A 20,935-nucleotide genomic window follows, 5' to 3' on the forward strand; every position below is an offset into this window, starting at 1 on the left:
ACATTTTCAACAACATAAATTCCTGGGCCTTATCCCCTCAGAGATTTTGACTTTTTTAAAAATATATATTTTATTGATTTTTTACAGAGAGGAAGGGAGAGGGATAGAGAGTTAGAAATATCAATAAGAGAAAAACGTCAATCAGCTGCCTCCTGCACACCCCCCACTGGGGATGTACTGGCAACCAAGGTACATGCCCTTGACCGGAATCGAACCTGGGACCCTTCAGTCCACAGGCCCACGCTCTATCCACTGAGCCAAACCGGTTAGGGCAGATTTTGACTTTTTAAGTCTGGTTGTAGGCTTAGGAATCTGTATTTTAACAAGGATTCCCCAGTGATTCTTGTCATCAGGAATGCTTTAGAAACAGTGGGTGACTCTATCCTAATGAGTTAGTGAAGAGGTTGGCAAACATTTTCTGTAAAGGGCCATATTATTTTAAGCTTTGTAGGCCATACCTGATAGTACAGAGCAGCCATCAGCAATATATAAACGAAGAGCATGGCTGTGTTCCAATAAAGTTTTATTTATAAGAACAGGTGGTGTGCTGTGCTAGACAGTGTGGCTCAGTTGTTTGGAGCAGTGTCCCATGCACCGAAAGGTCCCAGGTTCGAATCCAGGTCAGACACATAGGGAGGCAACTGATTGATGTTTCTCTCTCTCTCTCTCTCTTTCTCTCTCTCTCTCTCTATAAGATCAATAAACATATCCTCGAGTGTAGATTTAAAAAATCACATGGTATGCAGGATTTGGCCCATGCAAGCCATAGTCTGCTGGCCCCTGAATTGTGTTCAATACTCCTCCCTCATATCACATTCACAGTTTGACCAGGGCCTTCCCAATTCTCAATATCTTAATTCAAATGAGTGACTTCAGTATTTAGAACTTCAGGTCGCATAGCTAAGCTTTAAATATGCTTTGGGACAAGGTAACCTTTGAGAGTCCCTGGTATTCACACAGCAAGGCAGGTATCACTGTGTTGAAGCACAAAGCTAAATATGACTCTGTAACATGTAGCAAAGAACACTGGCAATGAGTGAGTCACCATCAGCGATTGAGGCTAAAGACTGAGAATAGGATGGAGTCTTAGAGACCAACAGGGCAAGGGCCAATGATGAATGGGGCACAAACAAGCTGAAAATAGCTGTACAACAAACACCTAAAATGATTATAATCCCTGAAAATAATGGCAATTCCACTTACTCCTTCATGGTTTTGCTCCTATATATCTGAATATTTTGTTTGTAGTGGTATCTCTAGGACAGGATCTAATTTTGGACTTTTGATAGGGATAGCTAGGAAGCTGTCCCCTCCCTATAGGTGAATACATAAAAGAATACTAGTTTGGATTCTTCATATGTTTGAATATATTCAATAGGACTAAGGTAGAACTAGAACCAGTGGCTGAAAGATCAGGAATGGACCTTCCACTTTAGCCTGCTGTGAGGAACAATCATTAATCCAAGACTCAGAAAATCTGGTTCCTAGTTTTGGTCCCACTACCAAATTATTTTGATAACTTAATAAATCATATCCTCTTCCCAGGCCTCTGTTTCATGTGTAAAAATGAAGAGCAGACAGCATGGCCCATTCAGTTGTCTAGAGATGCCTTGTTCCACACTGTGCAGGAGGGCATCCCATAACAGATTATCACAGAAAAAGGAGAAAGTGTCTGTCAGGTAGAATGATTTCACCTCCTCATGTCTATAGCATCTCAAGTGGAAATTTGGACTACTGATGGAGTCAAGGAGAACTGCCTGAACATAACTATAGATCTTTCTCTCCTGCCCCTTTCTTATGCTCCTGCTGCAGCCTACAGCTCCCCACCCAGGATTTGAGCACCAAGCTGTGCAACACACAAAGGCATGTCTCAAATCCTATGAACAATTAATATTGTAATCACTCTGGAATGATATCCAACCCTGGATTTTATTGTGCTGTATTGTCTTCAGCCAACAAATTATCCTTGTGACTCAGGATGAGATGTCCAAGGTTCCTTTAGCTCAGTGTTCCCAAACATAGCTGCATTTTGAAATCATCAGATGCTTTAAAAAATACAAATACCTGGGCTCCATCCCTAGGGATTAGATGTAATTGGTTTGGGGTGGGGCTTTGGCATAGAGTTTTAAAAGCTCCTTCAGCGTTTCTGCCGTGCAGCCTGGACTGACACCGACTGAGGTTCCTGCTGGACTCAGGTTGAACAGGTGTCTTTCTACAATCTGCCCTATGTGAGTAATGAGATTACTGGCTATGGAAGAGAACACAGCTTGGACCAGGGCCGTAGGTCTGATGGGGACATTTGTTTCTGGTATACCTTTATCTTAGGGCCCTGCTCTCCTGTGGCTGATGTGGTAAATGAATCTCAACTACAGTATTAATGGCAGAAAATAGCTTTATGTATGGCCTTCCTAGATGCCAGAGACTTTCAGGGCCTTAGCATCAAGAAATTCTGGAGGTTGGGGGCTGGGTAGAGGTGGGCAAAGGGGGGATGGAGACATCTGTAATAGTGTCAACAATTTTTAAAAAGTAAAAAAAAAATTCTGGATTATAGGATTCAAAGACTCTATGACAAGGCTGGTAGGGGAGGTGGTTTGAAGAAGCCCCAACCTGATTTCTCCCAGTCTCCCTCATCTCAGAAAATGACAACCCTATTCTTCCCATTGAGTCCTCTCTTTTTTTACTCCTATATCCAGTTTGTCAACATAATGTCTTGGTTCTATCTTCAGAATATATCCAGAATTCACTCACTTTTTAATCATCTCTATTATTCCTACCCTAGCCCAAGCTGCCATCATATTTTAACTTATTATTGCAGTAGATTCCTAATTGGTCTCTCTACTTTGGCATCACACTTTTACACTATTTTCCACATAGCAGCCAGAGGAGTTCTTTTAAAATGCAAGTCAGACCCTGTCTACACAAAACCATCCAGTGAAGTAAAATCCAAAATTCTTCCCATGGTTTAGAAGGCCCCACATGACCCTGCCCCTCACTGCCTCTGCAAGCATGACTCCTCTGACTCCCCCTCAATCATTCTGCTGTGGCCTAATTAGGCTCCCTTGCTGTTCCTCATGTACCCTACTTCTACTCCGACCTCAGAACCTTTATTGTTCTTTCTGCCTAGAAGGCTCTTTCTCCAGATAGTCTCATGGCTTCTCTCCCTCACTTCCTTCAGGTTTCTGCTTAAATATTACCTCTTCCCTGACCATCCTGTCTAAACTAACACCTCCATCATTTCTATCTTCACTGATCATTCTTTTGTGGCATCCCTTACTCTGCTCAGTTTGTCCTTATAGTCCTTATTTGCTATCTAAAAGCTATTTGATTATTGTAAGTCTGTTCCTGCTAGAATGGATGTTCCTTGAGGTCAGGGAGTTTTGTCTGTCTTGTTTACTGCAATACCCTCATCACCTAGAACAGTGCCTGGCACATAGAAGGTCCTCCCTAAATTTGTCACATGAATGAATAAATGCCTCTGAAGACATGACTCTTGCATTTCATCCAATCCAAGGAGCACCCAGAAAAGATTTAGTTTCAGTGTTTGATAACCATTTGTTTGATAACCATGTGTCCAAAAAAAAAGCTGCTGAATTTGTGGGAAATTTTTTTAAAAATATATTTTTATTGATTTCAGAGAGGAAGGGAGAGGGAGAAAGAGATAGAAATATCCATGACAAGAAAATCATTGGTCGGTTGCCTCCTGCATGCCCCACACTGGAGATTGTGCCTGCAACCCAGGCATATGCTCTGACTGGGAATCGAACTGTGACCTACTGATTCATAGGTCAACGTTCAATCACTGAGCCACACCAGCCGGGTGAAATACTGCGGGACAATTTTGAAGAACTAGAGAGGCTGATTTTTGGGGTACTTCATGAAGAATTGAAGAAACAAGGTGTAGAGAGCCCAGAACTAGAAAGCCAGGACACCTGGGTAAATTGTCGATGTCTGTTTCCAAGTAGTGTAGAAATTATGGATAAATCATTTTGGAGTGCTAGGAATCCTTTCTCCCACATCTAAAATAATATTTTTATGAGCTGCCTTCCTAGGAGCAGGGCATAGCTGTGAGATGAATAAAATAATTCCTGTAAATCCTTTCAGATGCTTGTATTGAGATGTAATAAAAACCACCATTTAGGTATATCTCACATTAAGAAAACCAAATATATAAAAATTCAGTGTTATTATTAAAGAATTTTTGCAAACTCCCTTAGGCCTAGAGCTTTAATAATGGGATTCAATTCACCCAAATTTGATTCATGCACAGCTTTTTCAGAGCACACCAATCTCAGGGTGGAGCAAAAGTAGGGTTATATTTGTTTGTATGGAAAATAATGAAATAATTAATAATATAATAAAAATCATGTGTTTCACATAGTCACAACTGTAAACCTAGATTTTCCCCACTCTATATAAGAAAGCACTTAGCACATTGCAATGCAGCTAATAGGGGATCAATACTTATTTATTGACTTATTGATCAGTAAGGGAAAGTATACCCATCCTGAAACATCTTAACTCTGGTGTGGCAAAGGTCAGGTTTTTCTCAGGGATGGAGAACTCACCAGCCCTTTGTTCTTTTTCCAGTCCCCCAAATCTGCCTTCATCAGTGCTGCAAAGAAGGCCAAGCTGAAATCCAATCCTGTGAAGGTTCGATTTTCCGAGCAGGTGGCAGTTGGAGAAACAGATGCAGTAAGTGCGGTTGCATTTCCTCTCCTCGGCCCTTGGCCAGAATTAGCCCAGCCACCGAGGTCTTGCGCTGAAGTAGTTGCTCTTCTGCTGCTCCTCACAGTGGACAGCATAACCGAGAGGTTGGAGGGGGATACCTTGGGGCTCTGGGTGGATAGCAAATGAGGGGTATATGTCATCCAAAGAGGCCCTGGGCATTGTGAAATAATATGTTATCAATCCACTCAAGATCCTCATGGTGCTTAGAGAAATTTCATCTCTAGCACAGCAGCATGCACTGAGAACAAATGGCTCATAAACATCTTTTGGCTACTTGATAGAAGCAGAACTAAGTAATGGTTTTCCGAAGATCTAGAGAGACAGCAGCTGGTGAAATTGAGCTCTCTACGCATTGAAGTGGTCCTGCAGCTCGACATCTTGACTGAAGAAGACTGTGCAGTGAAGGGTGGTACAGACTCTCATTAAGTCACAAAGCTTTTATTAGGCACCTGCTGTGTTCCCAGCACCACAAAGGATGAGAAATAAATACCTGTTCCCTGCCATGGGATATATCTCGGTGATGTTGGGTGTTCAGATTAAGACAGTATAGGATACCCTGCTGAGTAGTTTCGAGGAGCAGGTGACAGTTGGCAGCCCATGCCATGTACCGACCAATTTGGGAGGTCATGGTGCACCCTCAATCTTTCTCACTTCTTTGTGGGGTTTACATGAGCTGAACTGTCTGCTCCAGATAAGCAAATGAGAAGAGATGGATTTAAAGCAGAAAGATGTGTGGTAAGCAATCATGGATTATTGCCAGAGTTCCTCAGAAATCTGCAGATGATGGTGATATCTGGTGAGGGTGGGGTGTGGAGTGCAGGTGGGGTGGGGGTTGGGGATGGGGGGAAGGGATAGCCAGAGCCGCCAGCCTTCTGTGTGCTTTTGCTGGCTGTCATGGGATAGGGTCTCAGGAGACCCATGACATTTATGTACTGAGGCACAGCTGCAGTTTAGAGAAGCTGGTAGGCCCAGACTGAATGGGGAAATCAATAGGATGCCAGGCACTTTTATAGTTCTTTGACACAGCCACTCAGAAGAAGGGATTGAGGACACAGATGTCTTTCATCTCCATTTTCCTGACTCTCATTCCCAAACTCATCCCAGTTCTTCCTCCATTCCTGTTGGAGGAAGGCTGCAAAGCCTAAAAAACTAAGTACAGTGCCCCATTGGTAAGCTGTCTTAATAATTAATGATTGGCCTCAAAAAAACTAAAAATGGAACTCCCATTTGACCCAGTGATCCCATTTCTAGGAATATATCCCAAGAAACTAGAAACACCAATTAGAAAGGATATATGCACCCCTATGTTCATAGCAGCACAATTCACCATAGCTAAGATTTGGAAACAGGCTAAGTGCCCATCAGTAGATGAATGGATTAGAAAACTGTGGTACATCTACACAATGGAATACTATGCTGCTGTAAAAAAAAGAAGGAATTCTTACCATTGACAACAGGGGGGTGAGGGCATGAGTGGGGGGATAGGAGGTAACGTGGGGATAAGGACACATATGTAATAACTTAATAAAAAATAATTAATGGTTGGGCTTTACATCAGTCCTCGCAGAAATTGAAGAGAAGCAGGGGTTGGTGAAGAGAGAGGAAAGGGAACAGTATGGAGTCCCTGTGGATCAGGATGAAACAGACCCTGGGATCCAAGTTACTAAGAGGATGTTTATGTCATGAGCCCTTGAAAATCCAGAGGAAATGTGACTTGATTTTGGAAAGTACAGACAGGAGCTACCTATCACATCTCAGCATTACATAGTAATGAACCAAGGCCAGGCCACTCAGTGAAGAATTCCCTGCCTTCCTCTCCCTTACCTCCTTCCCCTCCTTTATTCTCCCTTCTTTTCTTCTCCCTTCCATTCTTCCTTTCCCATCCTCCTCTTTCTCCACCATGACTTCCCTCTCCATATGTCTCAGCTAGCAGGGGCAGAATCAAGCCCCTACTCCAGACCAGTCTGAATGGGAATGTCCTAGAGCAGTGGTTCTCAACCTTCCTAATGTCGCGACCCTTTAATACAGTTCCTCATGTTGTGGTGACCCCCCAACCATAAAATTATTTTTGTTGCTACTTCATAACTGTAATTTTACTACTCTTATGAATCATAATGTAAATATCTGATATGCTATGTGTTTTCCGATGGTCGTGACCCACAGGTTGAGAACCGCTGCCCTAGAGTATTCAGGACCCACCCAGATTATTTTTGCTGCTTCAAGATAGGCCGCTAGGTGTGGTACAAGGATAGGCCACTAGGTGTGGTACAAGGATAAGCCACTAGGTGTGGTACAAGGCTCTTGTCTGCAAGAGAGACAGACGTAAATTTTTTCACTGTAGTTGTGCTTAGGAAATTGCAACAGTATTCCACCACCACCACTAGTGTAGACCATAGCAGCTTCGCCATTGGTTGGGATCTGGGGAAGTCCATGCCCCGGTGATACCGGGCTGTCCTATCATCCCTTTCCCTTCATGTTCCAGGGCTTTATTAAGCAGCTGGAGCAAAAATAAATCCTGTGGGTGTTCCTTGCCAACTCTATTTTTAAACAAAATCAATTAAGTAATTATCTGAGTCCAACCCAGTGTGCTAAATAAAACCTGCCACTATTGAGTGTCATCAGCTTGGGGATCCAGGGCTCTGGGCTTGGCAGGAGCAAACTATCTCAGGATTAGGGAAAGGACCAGTGAGTCCTCCAGGTCTATAACCCATCACTTCCCACTATGGTTTGATTCCTGGCTCTCCACCACTGCCAACCAAACCCTGATCCAAGAAGACTTACTTGTTCATGTTTTCATACTTTGTTCATGGCAGTTCTAGATTCGGACTGTTCTCTATGGCCTCTCCAATAGTCCACACCCATCATCTCCTTCAAAATAAAAATCTAATTTACCTCAACTGGGAAAACTTGGTTTGTTTTGGATTTATAATTGTTATCTAATGGATGTGTGCATATGCCAAGTCACTACAACAAGAGTATAAGACTAAACCCGGGTCTTCTGTTTTTTGTCATAACCCCCATGGGGCTTAGCACAGTGCAGGTAATATAGTACAAGCCCAATGAAAACGCACCGAATTAAGGAATCTGTCCATCAGTTCCTAAAATGTAATGATGTTGGCCCTGGGAAATGGTTGGATTCTCCTGATGAATCATTCAAGTAAGCACATAAAAGCACCTACTGCTCATATATTCAGCAGCAATTTATTGAGCACTAACTGTGTGCCAGGGACTCTTCTCAATGTAACTACAAAGATTGAATAGGGCATGGTTATTGTGCTCTGAGCTCAGTGTTTGATTGTGAAGGACAAACTTTTTTTTTTTTTAATATGAGAAGAGCGTGGAGACAGGTGTGTATATGTTGCTTTTGGTACTCATGTGAACACCAGGCTCAAGGTCCAGGAAATACTGGACAAGGATATCCAGAATTTGTCTTTAAGCTGAATTTTAAAGGATGAGTAGAGCCCTGGCGAGTGTGGCTCAGTTGGTTGGGCATCGTCCCATACACCAAAAAGTCGCTGGTTCTATTCCCGGTCAAGGCACATGTCTGAGTTGTAGGTTCGATCCCTCACAGGAGGCAACCAATTGATGGATGTTCTTCTCTTCTTCCCTCTTCCCTCCTCTCTCTTTAAAATCAATAAAAATATATTTATAAAAATAAATTTTAAAAAATGGTGAGTAGGAGTTTGCTGAGGAAGGTAGAGGGAACAGTCTTTATTTTACAAATATTTATTGAGAATTTAAACATGCACCACTCTATAAATAAGTAATTGCAGAGGCGAGGACAATTTTTGCTAAGGAATAATCAGGTGTTCAAAAATGGGCCTTGTCGGTGTTTCTCAATCACCGTCAGTAATGTCCACTTTCGGAGAAATTTTGGAAATGTTTGAGGGATTTTTTTGTGTTATCCCCATGATTTGGCATGCTGTTGTCACTAAGTTTCTCAGGTCAGAGATGCTAAGTGTCCAGTAGGAAGTAAGACAGTCCCTGAGTGATGACTTGTCAGAGGTATGGAGACATGAAAGAGCAGCGTGGGTAGGACAAAACATGAGTTTAGGAAGTAGGCAAGTACCAGTTCAGGAAGGACTTAGGATGTTACAAGGAAAGGGGAATAGTAGAGCAAACACATGGATGTGAAAGTGAACTCGATATTTGAAGGGCCTGGTGGAAAGGGAGGTGTCAGGAGATAGGAGCTGATGAGTGATATGGGCTTCTAAAGAGGCCTCCCATCAGCCCTTCAGTGTGTGGTGATCTCTGAAGCTGTGGAGCTTTGAGCCATAGTAGAATGTAAATGTGTTGTGACATCAAATGGTGAACTTTTGATATGGCCCAGCGTCTTAGATAATTTGGTTTTGGTGTCCATATAACATTATTATTGATCTGCTCTTCCCTCTATCTCTTTGTCCTTTCATACTTTTGGCTCCCTGTCTCCTTCACTCACTCTTTTCTCTTCCTTTCTACACTCTTCTGGTTTGTTTCCTCCTAAATGAGACCCTCTTGTTGTCCTTTCCTTGCCTATTCACAGAAAATGATGAAGAAAGAAGCTCTTCTCCTCATCCCCAATGTCCTGAAGGTCTTCTTAGAAAATGGGCAGATCAAGTCTTTCACATTTGATGGCCGGACCACTGTTAAGGTACATACAGAGTCTCCTCCCTCAGGTCAGCTTTATCCTCTCTAGAGCACACACAGCTGCTGGTCCTTGGGTTCCACTGATTCTGCACAGAGCTGCTTGCTGCCAAAGCAAGGTTGCCTTTGAGCTTCTGCTGCTGTGAGCCCACCAGGATGCAAAAACACATTCTCAGATGAAAGTGAAGTGGGATTTGTATGCCCAGTTCTGTGCTAATCATTGTAAATGTGTGTGTATGCCACATATGTGTATGTGCTTGCATAAATGTGTGCATGTGTGTGCACACTTGTCTACACACATCTACTGGTGAACTAATTTGTGTCAGTGTTGTGCTGGGCCTTTCAAGACTCTTAGGAACTAAAGAGTGTGAAGATCATTAAACCACTTATAAAGCAAAATGTGATTTATATTTATACAATAACACCTACTCAAGTTTACACACAGAAATCAACAAACACAATCTCTCAGGAGATTAGCTTATACATGCTTTGCTTTTTAAATAGCAAGCAGATCTTAAGCACTGAACCAAGATTTGAAAAGTCCAGCAACAGTCTCTTTGACTATTCTTTTGACAGGAAGAACAATTACTGAGCTGTGATTCTTAATGGCTCAGCCAGCTGTCTAAAAGTTGTAGCAATTCCCTTAGTCCTGAAGAAGAGAGGTGATGATACAATGAACCCCGTGTTCAACTCTTTACTGGGACAGAAATATCTGTTCCTGCTTCTTCTGGACTCTATCCTGAAAGAGAACACCATTTTCAGAATGAATATTTCCACGTAAACAATACTGCCCAGACTAATAGGTGGCTACAGTGCCTGCCCAGAAAACCCACCTTGGCTCAAAGATATTCTTAGGTACCCATACAGAGGTTAAGACAAACCTATAAATGAAGAAACCCCATGGGCTAAGAAACTTTCCCTAAGAGCAGTTATCAGGTGGGCATGGTTAATACTTGGATAGGAGATCACCAGGGAACACTGGGTGCTGTAGGATCTTTTTTTACTGTCAACAATAAAAAATATATACTTTAAAAGTAAAAAGTAATTATCAGGTGTTCAGAACTGGCATTTCCAGTGGTTCACAGCCAGGGTTGGCACTGCCCCCTCCCAAACAGCTTTTGGGAATGTCTGAAGCAGTTGGGGATTATCCCCATGAATGCTACTGGTATTTAGTCTCTCAAAGTCAGAGATGCTAAGTGTCCTGTAGGGAGTGGAACAGTCCCTGAATTATACAGGATTGTCCTGCCCAAAGTGCCAGTAGCACCTGAGTTGCAAAAACACTGAGCCTACCTACTCCATGTTGATTAACCAAGAGTTTCTTCTGAAGGCTCAGGCCTAGGTGGATCCCCCATGGGTCTTAGGACCGAATCATACTCCTTAGGGTGCCCTGAGATGATCTCTTGACTATTGAATGTCTTAGTCTGTGGGAGGGGCATTGAACCAGAACTAGATCACCAGGAGTATCCAAATGCCCCACCTCCAGATGTGGATATCTCTGTGTCAGAATCCTCCTTGGTGTTGTTTCATGGGTTGGAATGTCCATTTTAGACTTTCCCCTACACTAGAGCCTTTATTCCTCTATTTCCCCTTGGAGCCTTCTCCAAGTGTTCTCCCACCTTACATCACCATTCTGGCTTTCAGGTAGCCTCAGCCTTCTAGGACAACAGTGCCCCCTGGCTTGTGATCTCATCCTAACTTTAGGGAGGGTGTACTGGCTATTCACTTGTTTCAGAGAGGTACCTGAGTGTGTTGACAGCCTGGCATGGGGGCTGTTACACTTGTAACACCAGTTGGCAATCATCAAGACTTGGCTGTCCACAATCCCAAAGCAGCCGAACTGCAAAGAAAACCTCATTTGTTCCTGCCAGAGCTCCACAAACACTGATGCATCTGTGACTACTTGGATAATACAAAAGGGTACTCTCAACTACACACCCATTTCCAGCTGAACATTTGAATGGATCAATGTCTTTTTCATGTTCACTGAGGGGTTTTTTGTAAGGGAGCTTCCCATTCCCAAGCCTGCTTCTTTCTGGCCTTTGGGGGATGAGTGATGCTGACTCCACAAACACACACATTGGAGCCCAGTGTAGGCAAATAGATGGCAGAAGTCTCAAACTGACATTTGGCCAGCCCCCACAGATATGTTTCCAGACACCCTAATAATAAAAGTAGGGCAGCAGAGCAGATGGAGCCCAGAAGTAGTCAGATTTATGACTGTACACAAGACATGTGACGTAGTTCCTCTGCATGAACACATTTTTCAAGTTGCTAAGTTGATTGTTTCTAAAATCCAGCTATTATAAAAAATGAATATTTTGCCAGTAACTCAAGTCATTCAATTTAGATTTTAAATCCAGAAAGTTGACTTTTTAATCATAAAATTATAGGTTTTGTTTTTTTAAATTCCTAAATAAAGAGTTGAGGGACAAGCCAGAGTGAACATTCTTACATAAGAAGGTGAGGGAAGTCCTGGCTTGTTTTGCTCAGTGATTATAATGTCAGCCCATGCACTGAAGGGTTGTGGATTCAATTCCAGTCAAGGGCACGTACCTAGGTTGCAGGTTCGGTCCCCTGCCCTGTCGGGGTGCATGCAGGAGATAACCAATAAATGTCTCTCACAGCAATGTTTCTCTCTCTCCCCCCGCCTTCCACTCTCTCTAAAAATCAAAATCAATGGAAAAAATATACTCAGGTGAGGATTAACGAAAAATAAAAAAATAACGAAGATGAGGGAAGAACTACCAGAATGTCTGGCTCTTAGTAAGCACTCAGGAAATAATTTGTTGAAAAGAAAAAGAGAGGGAAGAAAGTATGGCCAGCCATCACCTTCTTTTGCTATATGCCTGGCCAGGCCAAATTCAGAAATAGTTCTCTCCACCCCCTGCACCATTGCTGTTTCCCGGGGGCTCAGGCCTCTAAATAGCACTCATGCATCACTCTCCTCATCTGAAGCACATTGCCTTCCAGTGGTCGGCAAATTGTGGCTCGCGAGCCACATGCGGCTCTTTAGCTCCTTGAGTGTGGCTCTTCCACAAAATACTACATGCGGGCGTGCACGTACAGTGCAATTGAAACTTCGTGGCCCATTCGCAGAAGTCGGTATTTTGTGGAAGAGCCACACTCAAGGGGCCAAAGAGCCACATGTGGCTCACGAGCCGCAGTTTGCCGACCACTGGCCTAGACCACTGTAAAGGCTGGTGTCTCTGTCTGGACCACTTACCCAGCCTCAGCCTTAACCCCAGGACCTACTTTCTTAGTATTCAGTGCCCCTTACACGTTTGGTGCTTAGAGTAGATTAAAGTCGGAAAGGATCTCCTTCTTAAGGCTCTTTTCTTTTCCACAGGATGTGATGGTGACATTACAGGACCGTCTTTCGCTCAGGTACATTGAGCACTTTGCTCTTGTCCTTGAGTATGCTGGGCCAGAACAGAACCACAAGTTCCTGCTTCTCCAGGACAAGCAGCCCCTGGCTTATGTAAGTAACTCTTTTATCCTGGCTTGACAACTTTGCATGTGGCCTCTACTAGAGAAGAGGACCCCAGGTGCTCTTATTCTGGAAAATTTATAATGATATCTTCAGCTATTTCCCAGAAGTCACAATTCTCAGTCAAATTCTATATTACCTACCTCCAGAAGGCTTTTGTCAATGTCCCTTATAACCTATAAAGGGCATGAAGATTGTTAGTCTTGGTATCTGTAGAAAAAGTGTGGGGTGGTAATTCGTTGCATGGCTCCTGGAATGCTGCGTTAAAGAATATTGTCAACTGTCCTGTCCCCTGGAAGCAGTGCCTGCTAGACTTTTCTGCCTCCAAGAGGAAACTTGGCCTTCACATGAAGATTGTAATGAAGGGATCAGCCAATGGAGTCTAGTGAGGCCAGTGAGGCCAGGACAAGTGTGGGATGGGAATGGGCTGAATGGGGCCAAGAATGGGCAGTATGTCACCCATGTCAACTTCCAAAGCAGAGTAGGAGAAAGCGTCTTATCATCTTAGCCTTTGCCATATGAAAAAGGTTGGGGAAATCCAGGATGGTTGCATAGTATTTCACCAACAGTAAAGCACCAGGAAGAGCCAAAGAGGCAACCAGGGCCAATCAATATTCCCAGAGAGGGAGGGAAGGAGTTGGAGAGGAACAATTGGGAAGAAATGGAAATATAAAAGCCAAAATAAGACACAAAAAATGGAAAGATTTTGGAAAGGAAAATTCTTCAAGTTTAGTTCTCAGTCAAATGCAATCCAGGGATTCACAGGTTCCCACCTATGAAGGGAAAGTTGTGAGTGTTCTGCTTGGAGATAGGCCTAAACGCCTCCCCACCCCTCCAGAGGTCTTTTGAATCCAATTGGTCTCTTGTTCCAAATGGGATTTTTAACTTTTTTTATTGAAAAAACAACAACAAAAAAAACACCTCTCAAATATACAAGAATAAAGGGGATTGTATAGGGACCCCTTCATTACCCAATGCCAGTTCCAGCAATTACTGATATATATTTCCCACTTGTTTCATCTATACCTCCAAATGGGATTTTTAAATCTTTGATTTAGCTTCTAATCAGCAACTTACTCTGTTTGAGGCCAGGCCCTTCTGCATTAGCCCCACAGCAAGAAAAGAGAGAAATTCCCAGGAGCCCTCTCTTCCTACCCAGTATCTGGGGCCCTAGACCCAATTGTTGATAAAAGTCACGTTCTGGCTAAGTGATTCAAAAATTCTAGTCACTTGGGTCAGAAGGGCAGAAAACACCTGGCTCCTCATCACTTTTCTCTAAGGGTAATTGGAATTGGTCAGCTGGGAGGCCGCACACTTGCTCTGCCCCAAGCCCCCACCTTGAGGAGCCACCAAGTGGCTCCTATCAGCATAGCTATTGATTCCCAGATCTCTTTGCCTCCCACTTCTTATCCTTTGGATGCAGGTGGTACAGCGGACACACTATCATGGAATGAAATGCCTCTTCCGAATAAGCTTCTTTCCCAAAGACCCTGTGGAGCTGCTGCATCGGGATCCTGCTGCTTTTGAGTACCTGTACATCCAGGTAGAGTCTTATTGGGGATACACAGACAGACAGAACAATGGACAAAAAAGCAGGCAGGATGTTCTGCCATCACAATGAAGTCGCTATGTAAGTTTTTCCAACCTCCAGGTAGCTCTGAAGGCCCTTTCCTTTTCTGCTATCATCACAGGCCATGGCCAAGTTGATTAGCCTGGTAACCTGAGCTGTCTGTGGTTCAAAGTCCTGTCTCTTTAGACAGGTCTCATCAATTTTCAGGAGCAAGCAATACCAATAACTCTGGCAACATAAAAGAATCCCAAGATTTAACCAGCCCATTTGGGTAACAGGGGTTCCTAACCTGTAGTACCTAGCTCCAGTAAGGAGATAATTCCCAATCCAGTTCATCCAGAGACATTTGCTAAGCACTGGGCCAGACCCTGTGCTCAATGTTGCTAATCCAGGTGAACAAAGAAATGTCTGACTCTCTAGACCTCATAGATATGTGCACAAATAAATATAAGACACTGCATTGTCAGTAGCGACATCCAGAAAGCAATTTGCCAACTCTCCATGGGAAGGGGATAGTGAAGGCTTCACAGAGGAAGTGATGCATGCATGCTCTTAGCCTTGAAGGATTAATGGATGTTTGCTGTGTGCAGAGATTGAGTGGAGGGGGCACATTCTATACAAAGGGACTTGCATCTGCCAAGGCTTGGTGGCATGAAACAACACAGCATGATGTGAAAGCTGAGAGTAATTTATTATGGCTGGAGTACAGAATGTGAGGTTATGAGTGATAAGGAATGAAATGGGAGAGACGGGAAGCAGATGGTGAAGGGCTTGATAGGTCATGGCAAGCACAGGCTTTAAAATTATTTAGGGCAATGGTTCTTAAAGTGTGGTCCCTGGACCAGCAACAGCAGCATTAACCAGGAACTTGTTAGAAATGCAAATTCTTGAGCCCTACCCTATTCCTAATAAATCAGAAATTCTGGTGTTTGAGCCCAGCAACCTGTGTTGTTGTTGTTTTTTAAAATATATTTTTACTAGAGGCCCAGTGCACGGATTCATGCACTGGTAGGGTCCCTCGGCCATGCCACTCCCACTATCCCATCCCCACTGCACCTGCCACTGCTATGGTCCCAGCCCAGATGGGGGAAGGGTGTGCAGAAGGAGTGTCTGCAGGAGAGGCTCACTCTGCCACAGTGGCACTCACCAGCCATGAGCCAGGCATCTGGAACCCATTGGTCAGCTGAGCAGCGCTCCCGCTATGGGAGCACACTGACCACTAGGGGGCAGCTCCTGTGTTGCATATCTGCCCCCTGGTGGTCAGTGCATGTCATAGCTACTGGTCAAGAGGTCAAGTGGTCGACCAGTTGACCGGTCACTTAGGCTTTTATATATATAGATTGATTCAGAGAGGAAGGGAGATGATATGGACTTTGTGATGATATGGACTTCAGCTATATTCTTCCTTTTAAAAAATCAAGATTATTTTAAAATTTTATTTTTTAGTTATAGTTGACATACGATATTAGTTTCAGATGTACAACATATACCTAAATAGACCTTTCGAAGTAATCACCCTGATAAGTCTAGTACTCACATGGCACCATACATAGTTATTACAATAGTATTATTGACTATATTAATTATTTTTATACTAGAAGTCTAGTGCACGAAATTTGTGCACTCGGGGTGGGGGGGTCCTTCAGCCCAGCCTGTGCCCTCTCACAGTCCAGGAGCCCTTGGGGAATGTCTGACTGATGGGGGAAGTGGGCCTAAGCCATCAGTCAGACATCCTTAGCACTGCCACAGAGGTGGGAGAGGCTCCTGCCACCGCTGCTGCGCTTGCCAGCCGTGAGCCCAGCTTCTGGCTGAGCACCGATCCCCCTGTGGGAGTGCACTGACCACCATGGGGCAGCTCCTGCATTGAGCGTCTGTCCCCTGGAGGTCAGTGCACATCATAGTGACCAGTTGTTCTGCCGTTCGGTCAATTTGCATATTTGCCTCTTATTATATAGGACTAGAGGCCCTGTGCATGAAAATTCATGCACTCGGGGGGGTCCCTCAGCCCAGTCTGTGCCCTCTAGCAGTCCAGGACCCCTCAGGGGTTGTCCACCTGCCAGCTTAGGCCCTCTCCCCAGGGGATTGGGCCTAAGCTGGCAGTCAGACATCCCTCTGGCAGCCCAAGAGCCCTCAGGGAATGTCGGACTGCAGCCTAAGCTGCAGTTGGACATTCTTAGTGCTGCCAAGGAGGCAGGAAAGGCTCCTGCCAACCGCTGCTGCACTCACAGCCCTCAGCACAGCTTGTGGAAGCACACTGACCACCAGGGGTCAGCTCCTGCGTTGAGCATCTGCCCCCCTGGTGGTTAGTGCATGTCATAGCGACCAGTCATTCCTCCATTAGGGTCAATTTGCATATTACCCTTTTATTATATAGGATATGGAAGAGTTTTATTGAGATCAAATTGACACATAAAAAACTGCACATATTTAAAATGTACAATTTGATAAATTTTGACATATTTTTATACTCATGAAACCATCACCACAGTCAAGACACTGAACACATCCATTATCCCCAAATTTTTCCTCAGGCTTCTTTGTAATTCATCCCCCCCATCTCTAGGCAACAACTGAACTGCTTTCTGTCAATATAGATTAGTTTGCATTTTCTAGAGTTTTATATAAATGAAATTGTACAGTATGTGCACTTATTGTGGTCTGGCTTCTTTTACTCAGCATAGTGATTTTGAGATCCACCCATGTCATTGTGTGTATAAGTACTTCATTCCTTTTTATTGTTGAGTAGAGTAGTATTCCACAGTATGGATGTACCAAAATTTGAAATTGTCTTTATTTGTTGATTTTTTTTTAGAGAGTGAGTAAAGGAGAAAAGTATCAACTTCTTTCACTTATTTATGCATTCATTGGTTGATTATTTTTTTAAAAATATTTTTATGGATTTCAGAGAGGAAGGGAGAGGGAGAGAAAGATAGAAACATCAATGATGAGAGAATCATTGATTGGCTGCCTCGTACATGCCCCACACTGGGGATCGAGCCTGCAACCTGGGCATATGCCCTGACCAGGAATCAAACCATGACCTCCTGGTTCATAGGTCAATGCTGAACCACTGAGTCATGCCGGCTGTGCCCATTGGTTGATTCTTGTATGTGCCCTGACCAGGGATTGAACCTGCAACCTTGGTGTATGGGGATGTTGCTCTAACCAACTGAGCTACCTGGCGAGAGCTAGATGTACCAGAATTTGTTTATCAGTTTACCTGCTGATGGATATTTGGGTTATTTTAAGATTTTGGCTATGACTGAAAAAAAGATTCTCTGTATATTCATTTATATTTATGTACAAGTCTTTATATGACATAAACTTTCTTTTCCTTTGGGATGGAATGATTTGATCATATGGTAGATCTACCTTTCTTTAACTTCTCTAAAAAATTCCAATACTGTTTTCCAAAGTACCATTTCAGATACCCACCAGCCATGTATGAGACTCCCAGTTTCTCCACATCCTCATCAGCACTTGATCTTGTCAGTATTTTTATTTTATTTTAGTCATTCTAATAGTGTACAGTGGTATTTCATTGTGGTTTTCATTTGCATTTTAATAATGACTAATGATTTTAAACATATTTTCATGTGACTGTTGGCCATCCTGCATCTTTTAGTGAAGTATCTGTTCAAATCTTTTTCCTACTTTTTTATTGGGATTGTTTGTTTTCTTGTTATCAAATTTTGAGAGTTATTTATGTATTCTGAATACAAGTCCTTTGTTAGATATGTTATTTGCAGTTATTTTCTCCCAGTCTATGGCTTGTCTTTTCAGTCTCTAAACAATGTCTTTCAAAGAGCAAAAGTTTGAATTTTGATGAAGTCCAATTTATCAGTTTATTCTTTTATGAATTGTGCTTGTGGTGTCCTATGTAAAAAATCTTTGCCTAACCCAAGGTCACAAAGATTTTCTCCTAATTCTTTCTAGATGTTTTATCATTTTAGATTTTTACATTTAGGTCTGTGATTCATTTTGAGTTAACTTTTGTATGTGGTACAAGGTACTAATCAAAGTTGGGGTTTTTTGCATATGGATATTTAGTTGTTTCATCTCTATTTGTTGAAAAGACTATCCTTTCTCCATTGAATTGCCTTTGCACTTTTGTCAAAAATCAGTTGTCTTTATGTGTGTGGGTCTATTTCTGAACCCTCTCTTCTATTTCATTGATCTATCTGTTTATCTTTATGCCAATATCACACTCTTTTGGTTACTGTAGCTTTATAATAAATTTTAAAATCAGGTAGTGTTTGTCCTCCAACTTTCTTCTTTTTCAAAGTTATTTTGACCATGCTAGGCCCTTCACATTTCCGTGTGAATTTTGTAAATTGATTTTGATTGTGTTGAATCTATATATAGATTTAGGGGAGAATTTACATCTTAATAATATTGAGTCTTCAAACCCATGAATACAGAATATTTTTACATTTATTTATAGCTTCTTTAATTCTCAGCAATGTTTTCTAGTTTTCAATGTAGAGGGGTTTTTTTTCCACATATTTTGACAGATATATCCCTAATTTTTTTCATATTTTTGATGCTTTGATAAATGGTTTTGAATTTTAATTTGAATTCTGATTGTCACAAGCATGTAGAAATGTAATTCATTTTTGTATATTAATATTATATCCTGCAACCCCGCTAATTTATTAGTTCTAGTAGTTGGGTTTTTTTTTTTAGATTCCATTGAATTTTCTACATAGATGATCATTGATGAAGCATTCCTTTTCCACTTTCTCCTATGCTGTACCACATCCTGGTTCCACCTCAACACAATGGTCAATTGTTCTAACCAAGGCTGAATCATTGATAGCTGGGACTCTGACCCTCAGGGTTTGGGAACTGTCATACCTTTGGCCAGTAGCTCTAGGGTAGCCCTTTTACGATAGCATAAGGAAGGTTGACTCATCAGTGCTTTTGACCTTCAGACCACACAGAACAGAATATCTGCCCCAACTCTGCAATCCATCTCTCACCCTGAGCTTCTGGGCCAGAGCCCTGTAGAGAGCCTATCCCAATATCTCTCTTCCTTTGTTTCCACCTGAGCTGGGGGGTGAGTACAGGCCCCTGAGAAAAGGCAGGGAAGATTTTGTAACAGGAGGAAAGAAAGGGATTCTCACTTTTGCAGCAGCCTAGATGTTCTGCTCACTTATACTAGTGTGTGCATGCATCACTGAGAATAAAATTGTTCAATATCTGCTGAATGAAGTGAATAGTGTCTATGAGAGCCAAGCTTCCTCTGTTACCGCTTCCCCAAAGGCAGAATTTTCCTCTTCTCCTTGATCTAGGAAGTCTTCCTAACACTAGGATATTTTTCTGGGATAGAAGGGTATAGATGGGTGGGTAGGGAGGAAACATCTCCTTCAACTAATAGGTTTGAATTGTCCTCTCTCATAGAGTCGGAACGATGTTATCCGAGAACGCTTTGGAATGGACCCCAAGCCAGAGATGCTTTTGGGCCTTGCTGCCCTCCACATCTATATCACTGTCTCAGCCACTCGACCTAGTCAGAAGATTTCTCTCAAGAATGTGGAGTGAGTTGTGCTGGGGCCCTTTGGGATGGGGTCTTTCTAAAGCTACGTAGGGAAAAGGTGCAAAGTTTGAGCTGTGCTTTGATTTTCAGGAATGGAAGTCTGCGGTATGAGTGAGAATTGGAGTTTCTCACACCTAGATCATGATGTACATGAGCTACAGCTTCTACTAGAGAACTATGGCCAATGTTTTTCTCCTGCCCCCATCATCTTTCTCTTTTTCCCAGGCTTCATTCCTTCATCTCTGCCTCTCAGATTCAGTTTGTCTTACCTGCTTCCTTTCTCTGTCTCACTTTGTCTCTCTCATTAATTTCTTTTTAAAGAATAGTTTATTGATTTTTAGAAAGAGAGGAAGGGAAAGGGAGAGAGACATCAATGTCAGAGGGCAACATGAATTGGCTGCCTCCTGCACGCCCCCTACTGAGGAATCGAACTAGCAACCTCCTGGTGCATGTGACAGTACCCAACCAACTGAGCCACACTGACCAGGGCTCTCTCATTAATTTCTTACTTTTCTTTTGCTTTTAGGAAGGAGTGGGGCCTGGAACCCTTTCTCCCCCCCTCCCTCCTGCAGGGCATCAAAGAGAAGAACTTCCGGAAATCCCTTTCTCAGCAACTGAAGGCTCACCAAACACATCCTTCCAGTGGCACCAAGGTACCCAGAGTAGGCCATTGGGCACCCTGCTCAGGCATTAGTGGCCATGTGGGCTCCTGTGTGCTTTCCCAGCAAGTTTGGTCTTCTGGGGATCCTCTCTACTGTTTTCAGCTTGGGTACTATACTGTTTAGCTGGATACGGAGGACAATTGCAGAGGCAAGTTTTCCCCCAAGCCTGAGCTTCCCCCAGGGACAGCTCAGTGGTCAGTCACTGAGAAAGCCCAATGTCCTCAGAGCAAAGGGACCAAGTTTCAGGAGGAGAAAATTCTCATGTCATTTCACCCATTTAGTCAGTGTTGGTTGATCATCTGCCATGTGGACAGCACTGGACCCTG

At 43.0% G+C, this 20,935-nt stretch overlaps 1 protein-coding gene across 1 annotated transcript in view; it reads left to right on the forward strand.

Annotated features, from left to right (window-relative positions):
* The window catches only part of FRMPD3 (FERM and PDZ domain containing 3), an 89,482-nt gene that overhangs the window by 33,300 nt on the left and 35,247 nt on the right, over positions 1-20,935 (forward strand). Inside the window, exons 6-11 of the mRNA XM_006769416.2 lie at positions 4,588-4,692; positions 9,251-9,358; positions 12,698-12,829; positions 14,262-14,381; positions 19,812-19,948; positions 20,474-20,600. Coding sequence (XP_006769479.2) covers positions 4,588-4,692; positions 9,251-9,358; positions 12,698-12,829; positions 14,262-14,381; positions 19,812-19,948; positions 20,474-20,600 — 729 coding nt within the window. The remainder of the gene's footprint in view (positions 1-4,587; positions 4,693-9,250; positions 9,359-12,697; positions 12,830-14,261; positions 14,382-19,811; positions 19,949-20,473; positions 20,601-20,935) is intronic.

The sequence above is a fragment of the Myotis davidii genome, unplaced genomic scaffold, assembly GCF_000327345.1.
Source record: "Myotis davidii unplaced genomic scaffold, ASM32734v1 scaffold563, whole genome shotgun sequence".
Lineage (NCBI taxonomy): Eukaryota > Metazoa > Chordata > Mammalia > Chiroptera > Vespertilionidae > Myotis > Myotis davidii.